Below are 23,904 nucleotides of genomic sequence, written 5' to 3'. Positions count from 1 at the left end.
CCCTTATCTGAGCACTAAACAACTGCATATTTCCATTCAGAAGCATTTTCAGTTAACTGTTTTTATAAATGCAATTTGCACGCAAGTGTAATGAGGGAGAAAATGATGACATCTAGATAATGTGCATCTGTTTTTCAAAAATCAGTTTTAATTGTTACATTCCAAAGAGGATATATGAAAGTTAGTCATCTAGCAACTGTATACCTCTTAAGAGAGATGAACACAGAATCACAGATAGAAAAATACACCTAACTCCCAGGATGACAGGTGCTCAAGAAATTATGTGCCTTATACCATCAATCCAAACAAATGCAGAAAGATTTCTTATAATAAATATTTCATCATATACTAGCTCCTGAGACTTTACCCATGAGAAGAAAGGAAGATTTCTTTTAAAAGATATCATACACATACAATATATTAAGCTTTTAAAGCAAAATAGAACAAAATGTCAACACTGCCTTGAAGTGCATTTGAGTTTATCTACATCACAGTAGTTCAAGTGTGCAGCTCAAAGAGTCAGTGTCCATTTAAGTTCAGCCTCATTTCTGCGACCACCTGACATACAAGCACTTTGAAAGTACAAGTGCAAGCAACCAAATGATGAATACAGCCAATCAAAATTCTGCTCTCTGACATGACAACTGCACTGCAAGATTTCAATTTCCAATGTGACATCAGCCTGAAGAAAAATCCAAATATATTTACAAAAGGTCTTTACATAAAGAGAGTAGTGAGTTGTAAGTAGTAACTGTGTTCTTACTGTGTTCCCAGGTACTTTTAACCACATAAATAATAAAGAGAAATATATAGTTAAAAATCACAAAGTAAAGTCACAACTGTAAATAAAGTATCACAGTAGCAAAGCAAGCTATCTCAGGGTTTGTTTTCTTTTCAGTTTTATTAGTAAGAGACAACTGAAACTGTAAAGATTTCTAGCTTTTGGTTAACTAATTTCTTTTATCTGCTTCCTGCTCAGTACATTCTTTCAAATTTTAAATACTTCATATATATATGTTTGGTGGTTTGTTTTTTTTTTTTCAAATCAGAAAAGAACAATTGCAGAAAACCCTTTTGAAGCGGTAGGTTCAGGGAAACAGAAGTCAGTTTTTTCGGTTTGCCTGCTTTACTTCTTGGAGTTGCTGCTGAGAGAATTAACTCAGCACAACGTGACGGTCGAAAACAGACTTGCGTTGCTCTTGGACCTGCAACTTCCAGCGCTGCTGGGCATACTCCACTTTGTTCAGCACGTTGGCACGGCTCCGAGATCGAGCTAGCACGTCATGAGCATTTGCAAACGGCTGGTGATCCTGGAACAGCAAAGATCCTTAGTTAGATCTCAATAATTCCATCAAGCAATTGAATTAACTGTTTGATTTTGTTGGTGATTTTAAGGTGAAATGAGCTATTTTAGCCGATTAGTCAGTCATAATGACAAAGCAAGTTTTCAGACAGTTAAAACGATACTTTTCATCCCAAGTAACTGCCAAATATTTTCCAAATAGACCCAATTGTATCACTGCAATTTCATAGAACAGCTTAGGTTGGAAGGGACCTTAGAGATCACTGAGCTCCAACTCTCTAACACAGCCAGGGTCGCCAATCACTGGATCAAGTTGCCCAGGACCCCATCCAACCCAGCCTTGAAAGTCTCCAGAGACGGAACATCCAAGCCTCCATGGACAACTTGTTCCAGTGTCTCACTACCCAAATGAGACTTGCATCCATTAGTAGCTGCTGGAATCAAATCTAAGACAGACTATGATGCCAGGACCCTCCTGTTATTGTCATGAACATACTTTGTTTAATGTCACTTAAAGAGTGAATTAGTCAGTTTTCTGCCAGCTCTCAGCCTGATACTGTATGACAGTTCAGGATGTTCATATAAAGATTGTATGTAAAACCAACACACTCCACTGTTTACCAAACCAAACCTATTGTACCAAGCTGTCTGAAAGCAAAGTGTAAATACAGCTGTTTAAGTGACAGAGCTCAACAATAACTGAGAGCTTATTTAATATTTACTCTGCCTGTTTTCCATCAATACCCGCAAAGCTTTGTTTTCTTCTAATAAATAAAAGCAGGTTATAAACAGTAAGGGTTGGAATTGAACTTCTTTGGCTGTCAAATTGTTTTGGACAAAGTCATGTTCCTAAAGTTACATCAGAAAGCATCGTGTGTAAACTTCATAATAAAAAAAATAACATAACTACATCCCATATTAAATAGTTATTTGCCCTTTTATATGTATACACCTCACAGTACTTGTGTTATTGCTGCTGTTCCTGAATGCTTTTAAAAGACATTGATATGTATCTGTGACATAATTCTGTACAGAATACCTCAGTGATGGTTCTTAACAGTAGAATGATTCACATTAAAGATCTCAGGGGATGTCTACAATGGCACATATGGGCATCACTGAGCTAAGAAATATGCTAAAAACAAGACAGTCCAGACTAAAGGGCTATGAACTTATATAAAAGATTATGCAGTTGGACTTATCTAGAACAGTAAGTTCAAAGATCACACATCACTTCATTTGTACAGAAGCAAAATCACAATAGAAGTACGTTTCCTCCATAAAATAAATGGAGAAAGGGACAGCATAAGATAAGTTGGATGGTGCTGGCAAGCTAGCTACCCTCAATTTCAGTGGGAAAGGCGGAGGAAAGGCGGAGGAAAGGCGGAGGAAAGGCGGAGGAAAGGCGGAGGAAAGGCGGAGGAAAGGCGGAGGAAAGGCGGAGGAAAGGCGGAGGAAAGGCGGAGGAAAGGCGGAGGAAAGGCGGAGGAAAGGCGGAGGAAAGGCGGAGGAAAGGCGGAGGAAAGGCGGAGGAAAGGCGGAGGAAAGGCGGAGGAAAGGCGGAGGAAAGGCGGAGGAAAGGCGGAGGAAAGGCGGAGGAAAGGCGGAGGAAAGGCGGAGGAAAGGCGGAGGAAAGGCGGAGGAAAGGCGGAGGAAAGGCGGAGGAAAGGCGGAGGAAAGGCGGAGGAAAGGCGGAGGAAAGGCGGAGGAAAGGCGGAGGAAAGGCGGAGGAAAGGCGGAGGAAAGGCGGAGGAAAGGCGGAGGAAAAAGCAAGCACACTGTAGCAACTAACAGAAGCAATCCTCATCTTAATACTTTCTAGACAAGTGAAAAATGAAAGCATGGCTTCACAGAATCACCACGTGGTTTTCTGACTACAGCGAAGATCATCCTCTCCCTTCAGGAAAAGAATTTAAATTGCCTTGCAAAACAATCTTCCCAAATAATCGCTTAAGAATTAACCCACGCATACAAGCGGTTGGATGAACTCACCCCAATGTCTTCATCACTCTGTATGAGCTGTGAATGTCCAAAGAGACGTCTCTTCAGAATGGGTTCCACTAGTGTAAGGTACACCATGTACAGAAGAAGTAGCCCCAAAATAGACAGGTATATGATGATTGTAACCTGCACAACACAAACATTATTTATCCCAGAGTTATGACATTACCTCAGCCACCTCTCACCAGGCAGTGATGAACAAAAGAACTGTACAGTCAAAGTTTTTGATGAGCCTGACACAGTAGTGTCACTATGACTTAAAACTCATGAACAGCAAAAAGCCATCATCTATTAAATTGGTATTACAAGGTTTAAGGGCAGACAGATAAATTAGCTGGAAACAAAGTCTCTCTTAGTGAGGCCTTGCTGAAGTCCTATGCTATCCTTCTTGAAACAACCTGGTGTTCTCTCACCTTAATCAAGACTACTAATCCACAGCAATTAAACTGGTCACAAATTTTGGGGTTCCTGCATGGTCTCTATTCTCTAGCATAGATCCACATTCAGTCACAGAGCCCACAATGAAACAGGAGAAGGGGAAAAACGCAAAATCCAGAAAAGCCTCCTAAAAAAGGAATCAGTATAATAGAAGAAAAAACGCACTATATAATCTATTCACTCCAGGGGCTCAATGGTGGTTACAGGATAAGTATGAAGAATCATCAGATAAAGCAAGCAGGATCAATTTTGCTCTTCTTAGCTTGCCAAGATAGAAAGTAAATTTACATCAAGAGAGCAAGAGTGAATAACGAGAGAACACTGAGAAAAATATGAAGTCCAAAGCTTGACAAAATACCATAGCACACTCAAAATCCCAGCCAAGTATAAAGCTTAATCTCAAAACAGGAGAACTTAAACTTCTTAAGCTCACCCCTTCAGTTATAACATGATTCTACTATTACTATTCAAGAAAAGTTATGAACAACTAACAAAAAGAAATAATAATCTTAAGACTGCTTTAGAAGAGCTCTCCCTTTAAAAAGAGTTTCTCTAAAAAGTTACATTTACTATTCAGTTGAGGAATTTAATATATAACAACAAATTCCATGGTTTACCTTAATTGTGACGGAGCTTCTCTCTTCATATTTGCACTCACAACGTAAACAATATGCTTCTACATCAGGTCCAGGGACAGGCATGGGCTCAACCACATGAAGACAATCACTGAAGAAAGACAGGATCAGTTCACACGGTGCAGCTGGTTTTAGACATCTCTAACTCAATTCTAGCTATTACATATCTTTTCCTCCTACTACTTAAAGAGCTTTATTCTGTTTTTTTCCTGTATCTGAAGGAAGATTGACCTCTCTTTGGTGTTTGTGAACAATAGCTCGTTTTTTCTTACCATCACATGTTTATAGGCATAAGGAAAAAAAGCAGACATTGGCTGAGTCGTTTATTAAAGCAACAAGATTATGAATAAACAGCATTCACTTCAAAGCACTGGAACCAGAAAGGAAAACATACTTCAACTTGAAAGATTACAAACTCTTAGATGGTTCCCATACCAAAAAACATGGTTGACAATGCTATGAACACTCTACACCACAGTACTAAAATCCAGCTGCCATGATATAACAACTTGCACCACTACTTCCACCAATAACTTAAATAATTTGAGTTTTTTGCTGACTCAGTTTGGTTATTCAGTTAACATCCCAAGCTCCTTGCAGAGCACTTATAGAACAAATTTCACTTTGATCCCTGTCAACTCAGCGTTAATGGAGGCAGAAGCAGGTAACAAAACAAAGTCTCTGACGTGATAGCAGCAGCTAACAATTCAACTCTGTATTGGGCTAGCTGAAAATGTTGCCAAGCCACGTGGCCAGGCATCAGTTTTTCTCTCTTCTGTTTTGTTGGTATTACTCCTTTATAACTAGAACTGTTGAGTGTCACATCACAATCTCTGGAGAGGCATGGAGGGATCATTTTTTCCATTTATTTGACATGAGAATTACAAACTCCTCTGCAAAAGAGTGCTACACTTAATATGCAAAATCAGAAATACATAGAAGTAATTAACTAGGAAGTTTCTGTAAAGGTTATGTCAATATGCTGCTCAAGTAGAGAAGAAAGCCAGCATGTTGCTTGGCTACAGCAGGACATCTGTTACTGTAAACATATCAAATAATATCAGCAAGTTTTTTCTCTAGTTCAGTTTCACACTGCTACAGAGGGTAAAAGCTCTCAGAATCTTACAGTTTTGATTATATGTTTCCTTGGACTGTGATTCCATGGCAATTTAAGAAGATATACGTGGAAAAGGTTAATCCTTTCCTAAAGGGTGCTGCCACTCAACTTCCCCTATATTAGCACCTTTCTCCCTTGCACTCACCAAGGAAACTTTCCTTCCTAGGGAATCTAGGAAGTCAAAAGCACAGTTTCTGCTCAGCTTTCAGTTTATCCTTCAAAGCAGACAGGGCATCTTCCCTCCCACCATGTCTGTGACTATTAAAGCAATTGGCCTCTGGACATGAAATACCAATGCATTTCTTCCACAGTGGGTTATTTAACTGAATGCCATGTACGTGCTTAGGCTTATACAGCACAATGTTTGCCTATCCAAACATTGCGTGTTGTTTGTCAGGACTGAATTGCCGGCAGTAGCTCCAAACTCTCAAATGGAGAACACTTTTATTGGTGCTGGAGCACTGTCAGCTCATACTGATATTAACTAAAGGTATTGTTTGACAGTCTGTGAGGATGAAAAAAAAAGGGACCGATCCTGTGAAAGAAGTGATACACCTAAATAAGGGTATCATAATGCAGGCTACAAGATTAAAGATTAAACTTTCATTTTATGTCCAGATAAGGGGGCAGTAAGTGGCCATACTGAATGTAAGTCATAAAGACACTAAGAATTGTTCTGGCTCCTGCCTCAGACAAGATCTAAATGCCTGAAGGAAAGAGCATGACACTTTGTTCTATACAGTAACAAGCCACCCACACAGATGCAAAAGCCCAGGTGTGACACTAGAATTGTCTACTTTGTTGCACATGACCTAGCAATGAAGCCTTTATAAAGTAGCAAGAAGGCAACTGGAACAAGAAGACATGAAACATTCCCAGGTAGTCTCACAAGAAACAATCTCAACACAATGAAATTTAAGATTGGAAAACGGGTTTTTGAGATTCTGTAAGCACCATTTATCTGTCACCATGAAAAGAGCAAAGTCCACAAAGTTAACTTTTCCTTCAATCACTGTCAATATGATTTAAAGCAAGGTCTTTTCTGACAGTAAGGCAAATGCAAAGCAATATCCACTGAAAAAAATCCACTTCATTCGCAGGGGCAACACAGCTATTAACAGTGTTGCTCTGAGATCCCAGCTGCAGCTGGAGCTCTCTCAGTATGTCTCACTGCTGCACTATGACTAATTTGTCATAGCAGGCCTAATAACATTAAGTTAACCACATGGGACAAAGCAGTAATTTAGATTAGACAGTATGTTTTACGTTCATTAACACAGGTTGAAATTTACACTGTTGTTTCTCACCGTTCTTCTGCAAATAAGTCAGTAAATCAAGGCAAAGCTCTTAATACATATCTGTATCACTAACTTCAATCCTGTAATTATTTTGGTGGGTCTGCTAAGGGGCATGGAATGTTCACAATCAAGTAGCTAGCAGGCTGCTATTCTACAGACTTAAAAAGTCTACTAATAATTCTTGACATATAAGAATAAGAGTCAATGTATCAAATTGTATTTCATATTTTTATAGGTTGATCCAAGAATTCCTGAGCACTTTGGATATCAGAGCAACTCCAAAGTATGCTGTTTTAAATCACTGCTATCTCCCCTTTCTTCCCCAGCTGCTCATCCCCCCGCTCATGCAGACAGGTCCTCGACTCAGCTGAAACCTGACAGATGCCATGGCTAGCCCAAAATACAGCACACTGCTGAGACACAGAAGATTTTTCTCTATATATATATAGGAGAGAGAATGTACTGCGTTCTCTGACTGTGATTTTTGAGGAACAGATCTCCAAAACAATCTCTAAACATCAGGACTGGTTTCAAGAGCAGAGAAGGAGGAGAGAATGATCCCTGTCCTGTTCAACAGACAACGCTGCTTCACCACGATACCATTTCTGGTCCCTGAATTCAAATTACAACACCCCTTTTCCTTCTACTACTTCTAAGTCTTATGCAACAGAAGAACATGCGAACAAGCAATCCAAAATAGAAGATGGAGACACGTTAGGGGTTTCGAGCCTCATCTCTTCCGACAGCTGAATTCTGAAATGCCCAGTAAGTTGTGCAAGAGATGTTTTTGTCATCGTTACAGAACACTTACAGACAACCCCGCTCTTTGTACTTCCCCATAATAAACTCACCAGTCCTTCTGCGAAACGTTTTTATTGTAGATACGGCCCGAGTGGTCTTTGTAAGGAGGGCAGATGCATTTACACCGGACGTCCTCGGAATTCTGCAAAGCAAACAACACGCTGAGCCCGTACCGCCGAGCGTACGACCTACACGAAGAGCCGACAGCAAACCACCTCTCAGATTTATTTCAAGAGTTCAACGCAATGAGCGGAATAAAGAAGTAAACAGAACTCTCCACACCCGCTCCTCACCTTAGCCTGAGCGCCCAGCCCCGCCAGCACGGCCAGCAGCCCGCAGAGGCACAGCCAGCCCCCGAGGCCGGCCGCCATGTCGGCCCGGGGCTCCTCGCCGCTGCGCACCGCCTAACCGCGCCGCCGCGCCGCCGCCATCACTTCCGCCTTCCGCCCGTCCGCGTCCGGCGTTTCCGCCCATTATTGCGGCCCCGGGGGAGCTGCGGCAGTGCCGCTTGGTTCCGGGCGGAGGGGGATTGGTGTTGCGTTAAATAAACGGCCTTTTTGTTAAGAGGAAGTACAGCCAGCGTTAAGAAGCATACAAGGTTTAACGAGTTAGTAAAAAAAATAATAATAATGGTGATAAAGAAGTATGAAAGAGAAGCTGGATCTCGTTTGAAACCGTGAATAAACACTCCCCCAGTGCTCGTCTGTCCCATGGGAGTGTAAATGCAACGGCGTCTGTGTCTGTGGGTGCTCAAGGTCTGCCCACGGCCCCTGCTTTCACAAGCACCACAGAACTTCATCATCACACGATAACACAGATGGATACACAACAGTACTTGGGGTTTAGTTTGTCTTTATTAAAAAACAACAACAACAACATGGTGTCCCAGGGCAAGTGAGCCAGCTTGGTCTATCCCATGCCTGCCCCCCATGCCTGTGCCATGGGCAGACGTGTCTGGCAAAGTATCAGGCACCTGGAGGGCAGCGCTGTCATCGGGAGTGATAACAGAACAGCTCTTCTGGCAGCTGTGCTGGAGCTTTCCATGCTCTTCCCCTCCGTACTCCTATGCTGGTTCTAGCAGGGGTTCCCACATCGTGCCCCTTCTGACTTAAGGTGGTGAAGATGGCTGGGGTTGTTGGTTTTTTGCCTCTAAGATGGCAGAAGTCACAGGGGTACACACGCCCAGCTGTCTAATGTAGGAATGGAATGTTGTTTCTGCATTAGATATTAAAAAGGGGGAATTGATCTGAAGAAGTAAAGCACCATGTATTTGTATTTCGTAACCCATATTGTATGGCTATTCTGCTTGGATAAGCGACCCTCAGCAAAAGAAAAGCAGACTTAACAAACATCAAAGAATCCAGGGCCTCTATACAAGGCTGGGTTGCCTTGCTCTGTGGGTAGGTTGGGATGCAACAGGCAGGCATCAAGATACTCCCCCCTGTCCTCCTTCCAAGCTTATCTCTACGCAAGGACAAGCAGATGTTCAAAAGAATGACCAAGTGTCAAATGAGCAAGTGTGAGAAGTTAACTAGTTAGTGATACATGCTTAGCTAGCAACAGGTTCATGTTTAGCCAGTATCCGTATGTTTAGTTCAGCATCGGGAAGATTGTGAACCTGAAGTACTCAGCCAATGTGGAACCAGGGGAGAAATAGATAAGCATCGAGTGATAGGGCATAAAAGATGTAACACGTGCTCTCCTGCTTGCAGGAGGCCTGCCATTGCAATTGTGAATAAAATCTGCTTTATCAGAGATACCGTCCTGATAAATTATTTGGATATTCCCAACACTAAGATGGCAGAGGTAGAAGGAATGGCCATGTTTGCCTCCTATGTTACATAAGAAAACAGAAGTGGCAGGGTTTGCTTTGTTGTCTCGCAGTTGCTTAAGATGGTGGAAGTGGCATCTTTTTACTTAAGATGGCTAGGATTGGTGCTCCTTGCTACTTAAGTAGTGGACTTTGCAGGAGTTGGTGCCCTCTGCTTGAGATGGCAGAAGTGGCAAGGCTTGGTGTGTTATGCATTTAGTTAAGATGGCAGAGGTTGCAGGACTTGGTGCCCCCTGGTACATAAGATGGTGGTGATAGTGTGGTTGCTGTGTTTTGCCTCTTGTTACTTAAGATGGTGGAGGTGAGTTTCAGGGGTGTGTAGTAGGCTGAGGGAGAAGTGAGTGGGGGTGAGGGGCAGGTGACTTCCTTCTCCACAGTGAGGAGCCAGGAAAAACACAGCACACAACCCTTAGGGTTGCCTGTAGTGCATCCTTTTGACCTACCAAGCCCAGCTCCACCCAGGATTATCCAGGCTTTTGGAGCATACCAACGATTTGCCTCTGTTGCTGACAGCAAACCAAACCTGAGCTATGTGGATTGCAACCTCCTGGGCCATACTGTCCCTCAGGATAAGGAGCAAATGATGACTATAAGCCGATATCTAAATACAGTTTATGTATTCTTAACAGGTCCATTGTCAGCTCCACGTGGAGTCTGACAACATCATAGCATGCCAGCAACAAGTTGGGATAATCCCCTCCAACAAACATGCTGGATGCTTTCCAGAGTAAGTAAAGAAACCATTTTGCATAGGTGAAGACACAGTCACATTTTCCATAATGCCTACAGCAGGGCTTTTTTTCAGAAATTTCCCTGTAGTTTGTGAAGTGAATGGTGAAGGAACACAGATCACTTGGTGACAGAGAACATATGGACCACATATAACATAACACATACTCATTATCCTAGCTCTTTTCTCTCTCAAAGCATATAAAGTTTGTTGTATTCACGCATGCCAGTCTGTGGCACAAAGTGTATTTTCTTCATGTAAACAGGCTGTGACAAATTGCAGAAGTTACTCAACTGGTTCTGTTAAAGCTAAACTTAAAATTCATGTTACTCATCCCTGTAAAGCACATTATGGATTGGTCAAAAATACAAAAGTACTGAAACATATTAAAAGCAATAATAAGTGGCATTTTAAATGAGACTTGCAGGTTACAGATAATCAAGTTTACCCATAACTAAACATACAAAAGGGCAACTTATACAAATTTTAACGTTTTATAGACAGGCAGATATGCCTCTGGGAAAATCTCACTGAAACACTGCAGTGTTCCCTATTTTTCATATTCTTGTGAATTATTTCCATCCAAGAAGAGTGTTTACTTTCGATTAGAAGGGCAATAAATGCTCTTCAGAAGGAACGTTTTCAGATGCAGTCTCTCGAGACCTAGAGAATAAGCAATTTTGAAGTTTTCCCTACTTGGGTAGGAAAACTCCAAAAAAACACCTGATACTGCTAGGACTGGATCCAGCTCTCCTCTTGCCGGTGCCAAGCCATGAAAAGTTCTCACAGTTGTTTCAGATTCTTTGGCACATTTCACAGAGGAATATTGGACTGTATGTAGTTGATTTTCATGTCCCCATTTCCTTGCCCGTTTCTTTTATCTTTCTTACATCCATTTGGAATTTGCATACCAATATAAATTGCAACATGGTACATTGTCAAAAGTTGCACTGTTCCCTCTGTCTTTCCTGAGGCTCCATTAAGTGGCTGTAATTTCATAGGAATTAAAAGAATCCTTTACATATAGCTTACTTCTCAATTGTACTATTATACCTTGTTTTAATACAGTGAATTGTGTAACGCTAACAGTGCCTCAGACATCTTAATAAATGAGCTTGTGTTACTATGGAGACACAAAACACCTTTATTTAAAATTCAGGGAAAATTGCCCCTGAAGTCATGTAGGGAGTATACATCAGATTTCAGCCTTAGCTAAACAATTCATCTTTTGAAAGTCTGTATCTGCAGTGAAAGTGTTTTGAAGCATGAAGGTGGCTCAGTGTCTTCGTAGCCACCCACACTCATAGTCTGTGATTGGCAAATCGACTGCTGAGTTGAAAAACATGCTGAATCTTTAGAAAAACATAGATCTGGTTTTAAGCTGATGTAAATAATGTGCAGCTTCACTGTATATGGAACACTTCAGTGTATCTGGTAGACTAATTTTTTTTAATACACTGAAATATTTCTCATACACAGTTAATAAAAATCCAATTTTAGATGGTTGAAGCAGCTTCTGGGACCTTCATACCCTGTCTGGAAGCTTCCTCAAAGCTAGGGATACCAAAACAAAAAGAAACAGGAGCTTGTGGTCCACAGGTTCTTGGCATGGAGGGGGTAAACACCTTTTCTTCTAGAAGAGTCTTTTTTACTCCCCAGAAAATAGTAAGCAGTGATCTCATGAGATAGACTGATTGAGTAATCCTTAAGAAAAAGGCTTTTCTTTGAACAATTGGATTTTTTTTGTCAGGGGGTTATTTATTTATTTTTCAGCAGGCCAATATCAAAAGCAATACTGTGAAATCACTGTAAAATCAAAATTAAAATGTAAAGAGAGTGGTTTTCAGGGGGGGGGAAAAAAAAAGGTTAGTCTGTAAAAGCCATTTTTGCAGCTGTTCCTCCAGCTTTGCAATTTTCCAGAAGAAATGAAGATGGGTTTCTGTCTTCAAGAGAGCTCTGATTATCTGCGGGCTCTGAGCCTTAGTGAACTGCAGTCTGCCTCCTGTACTTCTTACTGAGTCCTCAGGAGATAAACCTCTTCAAATTAATGCATCTGAGCTTTCACATGCTTGTAACGTAGAACGTGCTTTAGTAATAAGAACTCCTTTGAGACTCATGACAATGAGCTGGCCTCTCTAAACCAAATATTACACTTTTCCATTTGTACAACACATTGGACTAGAAGTGTTTTTTGTTGTAATTTTGTAGCTTCTGTCATATTTGTCTTCACCATCAGGACTCAGACAGCTAGTCCCCCTAACAGCTAAAGGCACTCCTTTTGATAGTTCCAAGGCTCTGCTTCAGAGGATTGCCCCAGGGGCATGTCCTTCTGCTCAGTCATCTTACAGATACGTTTTATGCAGAGCTTTGTGTTTCCAGGAACTGTATGTGCAGAGTATTTGTCTGCTCTTCCTTTTCCATTGCAGCATCCTTTCCAGAACTGCCCCATTCCCATGGCAAACAATGCACTAAGCCATGTCTTTATTCCTCTTTATTGCGCTACACTCATTCACATTCAAATAAGAGTATTTTAAAACCTTTTGTCTGTAGAATAACTTCATGCAGCAAGTGGTAACAACACTGGACTCAGCTGTGTCAAGCAATTGGTGCAGCGTTTGCTTTGCACTCTGCAGATAAACGGGCTCTTTGTGTCCCTGGATATCCCTCAGGTCAGGTAGGGCAGGCAATGTTGATGATAATTTTAATCATTTACGGTATGATTATTTCTTACTAATGCAAATGACCATCTTCTCATGTCAGTTTATCCTATGCACACTCAGAGCTGTCCCGCTTGCTCTTCTCAGCTGAGAAAATCTTTTCATTATCGGTGGTTATATAAAAGAGTAATCTGAAGGGATTATGTAAATGAGTAATTGAGTCAGCGCTGTTGCAATCACTGCCAACGGGAGAGCAATGTGACATTTGTACACAAAGAAAAATGAAATAAATATGGATTCTCTTCTGTTTATTTCTTATATTCAGTTAAAAAATTGAAACGATGACAGTACTTTTTATTACAGCAGCCTTTACTCAGCAGTGAAGTGTGGGAAGAAATTAATTACCATGTCAATTGCTCTAGGCTAATGAGAGATTCACCTGCTAGCATGTTGGTAATCAGCATCTATTCGAATACATTCTGTCACCAGTGCTGGGTCTCTTAAATTGCTCAGTGCAAATTTCTCTCATGAGGTTCTGTCTAGGGCCAAAGCCTAAGTGGCTCTGCTCAGGTTAGCTGATATTCTGCTCTAATGGTCATTGGTCTTTGCAGAATGGAAAGGGAAATCGATGCTGGTGGGTGAATGGGGCAGAAGTATGCAGTAAAAGGAAGCTTTCTAAATACATCTCATCTCACAGACCCATTACATTACAGTAATGCAACGTAATGGCTGGTGGCTTCCTTTCATAATGGAGGCATTATTTTGCAATCTGCTGGTAGAAGTTATGTAAAACCTTTCATGACATAAATATATGCATATAGAAAGGACAGGCTGGGCAAATTGTGTTTAACTCTACATTTCTATATTTGAATTGATATTTATGATACGAAGCAAATGGACGGAAGTGCTGAAAGAGCTCTGCATTTACTTTATCTTTCTGTTTCAGTGAATCCACTTGACTTTTCTGTGGGCTGTAAGAGTTCAAGGTCCTTCTCTATTAAAACAAGGTCAGTCTGTCTTCGGGCACACAAAAACATTTTATTAGCAGCAGCTGACTCCCCATATTGCTCACATGGGGAGAAGGCAGTGTTATGTGTATAATTTCAATTAGTGATACGTGTCACGTTCTTATCAATGCAGTTAATGGTGTGTGGGCCTTCCTTCAGCAAAGGAGATACTGCAAAGACAAGGAGTAGCGACTTGTGGATGAGAAGGGGCTTCAGCTGATTAACCACAGTCTTTAAATCCACAACCCTGACTTCGCAGCCCTCGCAGCATGAAGACCAGCTACTGCATTTGTTTATTTAATCCAGTGTTTCTGCACAGTGTGCATAGAAACACCACAGCCAGTGAGAAATATTTTAGAGATAATGTAAGGCTAAAGAGGCAACACAGTTACAGACTTTGTAGTAAACTGTCATGGCTTTTTTCAAACTTGTTGCTAAGTAGAGGGGCTTTAATCAATAACCTCAACACATAACCAGGGAGCCCTTTCACATCTTGGCTCCATTTTCTTCCTTTGCCTGCTATTTTGGTCACTTGTCCAGTGCACACATCAAGCGAGCCCTGGATGGATGTGGCCCCTCATTCACACTTCGGTGTCAATAGGAAATGAGGAGCATACACTCAGCACCTTGCTGGACCAGGCCAGCAGCAGAAATGCAGTTACTCTACAGATGCCTGCTTTAATTAGGAGATCTTTATTTTGTCAGCAGACCTGAGCAAGTAAATTGAAAGCTCGGAGGCAATGAGTTGCATTTGGCTTTTTTACCCCTTTTTCAGCTAGGATTTTCAGCCTTTCACAGATCTGGTCATGCCTTTTACATGTAATTCTATTTCAGTGGTCTCTGTGGTGCAGCATTAATGATATTATTTGTTTATTTATACATATATCAATGTATGTAACTGTAAGAGGAGGAATCTCTGCATTCTTTCTCACCCACTGTCTATCCCCAGCAACTACAACATCACATAAGGTATCTTCTACGGCCATAAAGAAGTTTCTAATAACTCCACTTATGTGGTCCTGCACAGGAGCAGTAAGTTACATTCAAAGGAGCATTATGCAAAGGGGTTCAGATCCTTCAGAAGACCACAAATATTGGCACTATGGCAGCATTTCGTATTCTTAACTTGCACAGTGGGGTGATGTAAACATTGGTCTACACTCTTTGCCTTCTGCTGCTAATCATTATGGATGCCAAATTAACAGGCTGTTAAAATGTGCAGAAACAGCGAAAATCAAGTGAAATCATCCAAGTAAGCAAGGACTCCAGTAACCGCTCCTTTACCTTGTTTCAGAGGGTTCTTAGATGAGGATGTGCTTCCACCAAATATTTTTAATATCAGCCTCTGAGGTCCATGTCTAGGTGCTCACTCAGTTGATGTAAATTCTGCCTTCATTCAGCTCAAAAGGAGTGACACCATTTTTACACAAATAGAGACTGTGCCTTTTGGATTTCATTCAGATCAGATCTCAGCCATGGAAAACCTGATGGCTGCCCCTCCTCGTGCTGCTGAACAGCATTGATTTTTTGCCACCACATTGCCAGAGCTCGGTAGAAGACGAGGTGCCCTAGTTGCATCGTTCCCATGACAACACTCTGCAAAGCAGCTCCCTACCGGCTTCCCTGGCTGCTTCATTACATCTGACAGCCATGCCAGAGAACGACTTCCAACTCCAGTCAGTGCCTCTCCTTCCAATTAACAGAAAGTGTTTTACAAGGAAAAAAAATTCTGTTTGAAATAGTGGTGTTCTGATTGTCAGAGTACAAAACACTGAAGCTCCCTACCACCACAGAGAGCACAACTGGACTTAGTTTGCTGCTTTACGCTGTGCACTGTTATTCAGTAAGGTAATTGGGAATGACTTCTGGTTTTGCTCCAGGGTCTGCATTTGTTTTCATTGGTGCTGGGTACAGTGTGCCTATTTCTTCATCTGTGCTGAAGTGAATTAAGATATAGCAGAACTTCAGGGAACTCCTGATTTCATATACTGGAAGGCAATGACTTGCTGGATTGATTATAGCAGAGAGGAAAGTCTGGTTTTATTAGGTGTGAGCATCATCCCAAAAGTCACACACAGAATCACAGAATCACCTGGGTTGGAAGGGACCTCAAGGATCATGTAGTTCCAACCCCCCTGCCTAGCAGGGCCACCAAACATACACATTTAGATCAGGTTGCCCAGGACCCCGTCCAACCCGGCCTTGAACACGTCCAAGGACGGGGCATCCACAACCTCCCTGGGCAGCCCGTTCCAGGGCCTAACCACTCTCCTTGTAAAGAACTTCCCCCTAACGTCCAACCTAAATCTTCCCTCCTTCAACTTGGATCCATTTCCCCTAGTCCTGCTATTGTCAGCCCTTTTGAAGAGTTTACTCCCCTTCTGGGTGTAGGTTCCCTTCAGGTATTGATAGGCTGCAATGAGGTCGCCCCGCAGCCTTCTCTTCTCCAGGCTGAACAAGCCCAAATCCCTCAGCCTGTCCTCATAGGGGAGGTGCTCCAGCCCCCTGATCATCTTAGTCGCCCTCCTCTGGACCCTTTCCAAAATCTCTATGTCTTTCTTGTACTGAGGGCTCCAGACCTGGACACAGTACTCCAGATGGGGCCTCACAAGAGCCGAGTAGAGAGGGACAATCACCTCCCTGTCCCTGCTGACCACCCCTGACTGTCCCTAGCAATGAGGCCATGGTGAGCACAGCAGAAGCCCAAAGAGCCAAACACAGGTGAGTCAGGCCACAGGCTTTGCAGGCTATAGCCTGGGGAGCTGTGAGAATCCTTCTTTGTTTTTTTGGCTCAAAGCTTGCTTCCTTAGGTATTTTGTTGAGGAGGCAAGTGATGGATGTTGTGTGGCAATCAACATCTCTGTGTGGACAATTTTACATCTTTGGAGCTGTTTGCCTTTGGAAGATAGTGCTCAGGACTGCTTACTGGCAAAAGATCTAGCCTGTTACCAAATAACTCCTGTTTGCTATGGAAGACTGGGGGACAATGCCATTGTATCCTGCGAAGGCAAGATACAAGTTGGCGCCTCCCTGCTCCCTCTTATCTGCTGGCAAGGCCAGGAAGATAAGAACGAAGGAGTTTCCTGCTGAGATCCCAGAGCCAGAAGCTGCCACTCAAAGGAGAGCTGACTCAACCACTTTGGATTTGAGCTGTCACTGCAAAAACAGCTGACTCAACCACTTTGAAACCACTGAAAAAGGGCCATCATTGCCATGGTTGTTGTGCTTCGTCGTCATTGTCAATAGAACAACAATGCCCGACGACCCACCGCTACTGAAGATCAAAGACTGAACTATGAACCTCGCTGGATCCATGGTGGTGACTATGTCCCTCTTGCTGCCTATAAAGACTCCTTGCCTCTTCTTTCCTATCTTTTCTACCGCCCTCCTTCCCTTCCCCAGTACCCTAATTCATAATAGTGTCTGTCCTCCCCTTCCCCATTTTCCCTGTTTAAGATTTGTAATAAACTGGTCGGACCAACATTTGAACCGTTGCTTCTTAATCTCACGCCGGGTATATAGATAATAAAAGAACCTCCTCTCCCTCCTATAAATTGGAGCGAGACAGGAGCTGACACTCATGGAATGGGAAATGGGGAGCATACAGGTGAGTTCAGGGCATTGAATCTGGGTGGCAGCGGAGGAAACAAGCTGAGATTTCCTGTCTGCAAGTCCAGCACAGTGCTATAATGAGACGAAGGGGCTTTGCAGCTGCAGCAGTGAGCCAGGCCCTCCACATGCTGCAGCCCTTAGAGCATCCCTTGTGTAACCCAAAAGCCTTGCATAAACCCAGTGCAAAGCTGCCCTCACCTCTCTCAGCTATGCACAAGATATTTCCTGCACCACATCAGAGGGCACTGGAAGGCCCTTGTATGACAGCACATTGCCTCTCCTCAGCACACTCTCCACCAGCAGTGGCCAAGCTCAGTGTGGCTGCTGTGGCTAGGTGCTTAGAAAGCATCCTGTATCCTGTTAGCTCAGGGTGCCCAAGCTCACAGGCAGCCCCCTGTGCCACTTGGTCACTGCAGCACACATACTTTGGACTGCTGCATTATTCAGTGTTGTCTGGCCCAAGCATCTCTGTGGGCTCAGCAGTAGCCTGCACATTACCTTTCACTTAATTCAGTTACTGGTAATCTGCTATGCTGTTCTATTTGATCTGAGCTTCAAAGGACAAATCACGTGTGCTGCAAATTACACAATGTCCAACTTCAAGCAGGTGCTGAGGAACAATTAGATCACTGTCTGCAGGAGCTGCCACTTAACTAAGAAAAGACAGCGCTAAGTAAGACAGACACAGAGAGAGCCCAAAGATTGCTCACACTGGTAATGAAATATTAATCAAACATCATTAGCAGTCTGCAGAGAACACAGTACATCGTGCGCTTCTGGGCGTCCTCTGCCAGCTGAGAGCACCCACAAAAGGTCCCTTACATCAGGAGCAGAAAGCAGCTCTGCAGCTTCAAGGAAAAGATCAAAATTTGGAGCTTTTTCCAGACTGAGTGATGTGGCTTCTACATCCACCCAAGTACAGCTGGTGTGTCAGACAGGCAGCATTGTGCCCACAGAGGAGCAAAGGGCAGGGCTAATTACTGACAGTGTTTTCAGATGGATTATTTTGCACACAGCTTTTTCTGCTCAAACTTCCTTCGTTCTGCTCTCCTGTCTGCCTTTTCTATCCACAGCGCCCTAATTTTAACTCATCAGCCTGGAGAGTGAGTCAGTTCTGTTTATATGGTGTCTATTGGAGACCTGACTGGAGCAATCCCCTACACAGGATCTTCTCTCTTTATTAATTGGAAGGCACTGAGCAGGTTGCTGGAAGGTGGCTCATGATTGTAATACCACACGAAGCAGTGGGCAGAACACAATGTAATCTCGGGTGGAACAAATTTTTATCTAGGAAAATGCTAAGCTGTAAATGCCAAGTTGATCAACCCTCATACATAATTTGCTTTTAAAACTACATGGCCATCTCCTTTGGGAGGAATAAAGTCTTATTTTTGCCTTCTATGAGTCTGAAATGTCACTGAAGCTTGAACCAGGAGGCATCATAATGCTTTCAGTACAGAAATACTGTGAAAGAGTTCAAAATCTACAAATTTCCTCTTTGAACCCTCAGACCGGGACAACACACAGGGGCACAGTGTCCTGCTGAACTGTGTTCCCAGCCCCTCACACCACTAGTACCCAATGTCCCTTCAACACCAGCCCTGAGCCATGCTTTGCCCACTTTAGGGACTTCTCCCTTCCTCTGTAATCTGCACAGGGACCAACAAAACCCTGATCTTTGCCTGCATCCAGATCTCTGCTGGACTGAATAAAAGCAGGTCGATGGGCTCACCATGCTTATGCTGACCCTCATACTCTGCTCAGGTACACCCTTTGGATGTAGGGAAGAGCAATGAGTCATTCCCAAGAACATTTTTTCTTTTCTAATTAATAGCCAGAGCCGCCCGCTGTGGCCCAGTTACTCACACAGAACTGTCTGCCCTTGGAGCTCTCACGTGCTCCCTGTGAGTCAGTGTGTTTTGCAGTGACTGAGTGCTGATAACTCTGAGCTGTTTGTGGAAGAACAAAGCGCTGAGGTTTATAGTAACAAGTACAAAAATATGCTTTTTTTTTTTTTTTCTCTTTGAGAACATAATTCTCCATATTGCCATTTAAGCAGTCTGCTTCCTCACTGCCTTGGCCTGCATTGCCATGAAGGCACTCTGCAGTTGGGAAGACCTGGAATACAAGGTGGAAGTTGCAGGCCATGGGTGCCACTGCCAGCTCCTCTTGTGTTCTCCAAGTGGTTCTCCTGGTGTGACATCCCGTTATTAGTGAGACCCTGGTATTTTTAAGTTCTTGACTGCCTTCCCTCCCACTTTGAGAACATCCCGAGGGAGTGGCAGCACCACTCCAGTAGCAAAATCAATAAATCGATTTCCTTTTCAGCTGTAGCATTTCTAATGAAATGTCACTGATACCGGCAGCGCCGTCTCTAGGAGTCTTAATTTTCCATCTGCAATGTGGCTATTAACAGAGGAGGAAGAGATCAGCACACGGTGACACACTTGGTTACTGCCAGAGAATCGGGAAACCTGGTTTGAGGGGAAGATACATATGTGTTGAAAAGCAGAACAGCAATGTGCAAAATACCTGAGAGTGAAGTCAAGTGGAGCCTTTCATGTTTGAGTAAGATATGAGTGTACCCCAGGCAAGCCTGGTGCAGCCCCTGCAATGCTTTTCCACAGGAACTGGGTGAGTTTTGGTGATGTTCGGTTCAATGGGTAGGACTCTGTGTGCAGGTCTGGTGCAAAAAGAGGGCCGCTGGCACTGGTTCATCCTCAGGCTGGAGAGCAATTCACAGCATGACAGAGTTGTGCACTTAATGCTCAGCTTATGAGAAAAGCTGATGGAAACCCAGTACCACTCTCAGCTCTTAAGCAAGCAGGTGATAAAGCAGTGCAGACCTCCACTGACACTTGCCGCATAAAACAAACCAAGCAATGGCTCTAAAACACATTTGTATGGAAATAAGTCATCTTGTTATTTGCTTCTGAGACACATGAATCACCTTTTTTTTTACAACACATTGATCATCATGGTATCATCAGCAAAAAAGTACTAGAGAAGCCCATCAGAAGGACATCCCTAGAGCACTATTAGAGAACAGATTGTGCCTCGGTTAGCTGTGGAGAAATGCCCCAGTGGGTCTCCTCTCATCAGCTGTTCTCTTGGGAGGGGCTGAAGAAAGCTGTTGGTGGAACCCATCATGGTACAAAATGAGTGCAAATAGCACTGCTGCAGAGTTGCTCTGGTAGTGTCCACAGTGATCCCACTGCGACGGGAAGGACATGCCATGGCAGCACCAAGGCATAAAATCACAGAATCATTAAGGCTGGAAAAGAGCACTGAGATAATCTAGTCCAACAATTGACCCATCACCACCTTACTATGCCTAAAGTGGCTTGTATTACCCCAAAAAGCAGACAAACACATCAGAAGCAAACAAAGGACAGACCATCACCTGCTGTGTTTCACACATCCCCTGGAGGGAGATGCCTTTTAGCAGAAGGCGTACCTCCAAATACTCCTGCTTCACCATGAACATGCTGTGTGCCATTTCACCCGCTCATTTTGTACTGCTGGTCTCCAATCAATTCCCAACAATCACAAAAGCACCACAGAACCCCATCAGGAAAAGATTTAAATGAACTCTATTCTCAGTAGATAAGTGCAGTGAAAGCAAATAATTGCCGTATCCAGGGTACAAGCGAATAAACAGCAATAACAATTAAACTTTATTTAGATTTAATTTGACATTTAGCACAGTAATAAGCACAGAAAGAAGTACCAAAATACCAAACTCATAGCATATAAAATAATCAAATATATTTCATATTTAGTGAAGTCTCTCTGCAGCACATTGGTGGGACTGCCCTGGGCAGCTCAACCATGTATGTATGTACATAGAGCTGTGTTATATAAAATACTGTATGTAGAGAAAGCACTGAAACTTACCACCAGAATAGAAAATAGCTCAAAATTCAGATACTCTGGATTTGGTAGTAATACTCAATATTGAAAATAGGTTTGAGCCCACTGCAGGAGGTTAAGCTCCAGCTGCAATGCTACCACAGGCTTGGGATGTGCCACGGGGCACAGCTAGGACTGGCCAGAGGGACTGTGCTGCAGGATCTGCCCTCCCACTGTCACAGCACACAACCAGTGCAGATCTGCCTGCAGTGGGCTCACCATCCCACATGAGTGGGTGCAGAACTTCACAAGGGTATTACTGCATTTTAAAGATGCCCCTTCAGCAGATGGCTGTCGTTAATTCCCATTAGCTTTTTAAAATCTAGAAAGCTGCTTTTGCAGTAGGTCAAGCTCCTCCAAGCAGTACGCTACATTTGTTCTGGTTTCCAAGCAAGCAGCCCATGAAGTAGCAACCAACTTTGGTGCTATGGCATAGCAATGCCAAATGGAATACTTGTCCCACAGTAATTCCCACTTGCCCTGAGGGAAGTCAAGGTTAGTGTTGTAGAATCCCAGGTGATTTGTAAATAGGTATAAAACTGTGGCATTCCTGTCAGCAACACTGAAGTACAACTGGAGCCCCGAACACAAAGAAGCATTGAGCAAGGGTGCTGATGTTTTACAGGCTGAGAGAGCCAGCAGAGCTGTGGTTCATCACTGGACCTGTGAGGCACTCCATCTGCTCTCTTCCATATAATCATAGAATCATTAAGGTTGGAAAGGACCACTAAGATCATCTAGTCCAACCATCAACCCATCCCCATCATGCCCGCCAACCCATGCCACTCAATATGACATCTACCCTGTTCTTGAACACCTCCACGGATGGTGACAACGTGATTTTGTGCTCGTTTGTTTCTTTGGGGCACGGTGCAATGATTAATTTCCCTGCTTACTCCCACTGGGAAGGCAGCCAAAAACCCTTTAGGGACTTTCCCAGTGGAGGGGACAGCCATGCAGCAGATACTGGAAGATGCTCTGAGCTCATCCCATGCATGCAGGTAGCTGCAGAGCATACCCCGAGCCCTTCCAAGCAGCACTTCTGTGCTGCAACAATGCAGCCCTGCATTACCCAAGGGTAATTTAGTGATTGCTCCTTCTCATCAAGCCAGCAGTTGTGTTCCCAATTACACAGCAGCAATGCCATGGCTAACAGGATGTACTATAATTCATAGATGGCATTAGCATTGTTACTGTACTATGAGTAACCTCTTGGTAATGACCCCTTTGAATGGGACAGTATCAATTAAGCAAATATAAATGCTTAGCCTCTGGAAAAATCATTAATAAAAATTTCATTCTGATAGCCTCTAATCACTGCTAAGTACAATTACTCATATGAGGCCACTATAAAAATTATTTTTCTCATCAGAAGAAATTCTAAGGTTTTCCCAACTGTTCGTAATAAAGAGAGCACTATAGAAAAGTCCAGAAAATAAGCACACATTTGTTTCTCAAAACCCAAAGATAAACATGACAATATCTCTAAGGTACTGGCTACTGAACAGGTTTCATTTAGCTATACTCAAGCCGTAGCCTCATATAAATATTTTCAAGCAGCGCATTGCTGTTTCGTTTGGAACAGCTGCAGAGAATTTCTTTGATGTTGAGCTCTCGTGTGGGGATGGCATTTCCATTTTTCTCTATGCTTCCAAAGTGCTGAAACAGGAAGGAAAATATACTTAATATAATCTGGTTTTGCATGAGAAAAAAAAAAAACTGCCTCGAATGCAGCAGCAAGAAATAATTATTCATAGCTGCAGTTGCTACAGAACTGCTGGAATCCTCTCTCATTTGTATTTCAAAGGAGATGGGGAAGCAGCCCACGTTGTGCACCATAGCCAGCCCAGGGCACACCAGAGTAGTCACCCACAGGGTGGGCAGCACAGATTCATCTTCCTGGAGGGACAGAAAACTGAAGCTACAGCAGCTAGGGGCAAAGTGAGAAGAAGAGGCAATGCCACTACCTCCAGGCAAGGTCTCTCCTGTGTTTTGTAAAATAGCCACCTGGGTTTGTTTGCTGTGCTTTATAAATATTTTCCAGAAAAATGTTTGTTTGGGAATGCTCTCAAAGCAGCACTCAAGGAGTCGTCCTAATGACCTCAGTACATGCTCAGAGGCACTTCCGTATGCATGTTTTTGCAGACAGCCCCTTTACTGTGTAATAGTTACTGGAGCAGCAGAAGCTGGAAAATGCTGCTGGAAAACCCACGGGCTCTGGTAGAGAAGGGGAAGTGAAAAGAGAAGGTCTCTGGGGAGACCTCATTCTGTCCTTCCAGTACTTGAAGGGAGCTTATGAGCAGAAGGGGAACTGATGTTTTACACAGTCTGATAGTGATAGGACAAGTGGGAACGTCTTTAAACTAAAAGAAGGGAGATTCAGGTTGAATGTTAGAAAGGAGTTCATTACTCAGAGGGCAGTGAGATGCTGGCATGGCTGCCCAGAGAGGCTGTGCGTCCCCCATCTCTGGATTTGCTCAAGGCTGGGTTGGATGGGATTCTGGGCAGCCCTGCTCCCTGCAGCAAGGACCCTTCCTCCCACAGCACAACTCCCTGGCACAC

The 23,904-nt window shown here is 43.2% G+C and overlaps 1 protein-coding gene across 1 annotated transcript; it reads right to left on the bottom strand.

Moving 5' to 3' along the window:
- Nucleotides 1–1,154: 1,154 nt before the first annotated feature.
- TMEM9B (TMEM9 domain family member B) lies at nt 1,155–7,964 on the bottom strand (the record flags this gene model as incomplete). Its single annotated transcript, XM_079536825.1, has 5 exons — nt 1,155–1,310; nt 3,296–3,430; nt 4,360–4,468; nt 7,644–7,735; nt 7,887–7,964. 5 exons carry the CDS (start codon nt 7,962–7,964, stop codon nt 1,155–1,157), a joined length of 570 nt encoding a protein of 189 aa, XP_079392951.1.
- Between the last annotated feature and the right edge of the window lie 15,940 nt (nt 7,965–23,904).

Source organism: Tetrao urogallus (genome assembly GCF_951394365.1).
Source record: "Tetrao urogallus genome assembly, chromosome: 6".
NCBI lineage: Eukaryota > Metazoa > Chordata > Aves > Galliformes > Phasianidae > Tetrao > Tetrao urogallus.
Note: the sequence above shows the minus strand (reverse complement) of the source record. Positions and strands in the feature narration are given on the sequence as shown.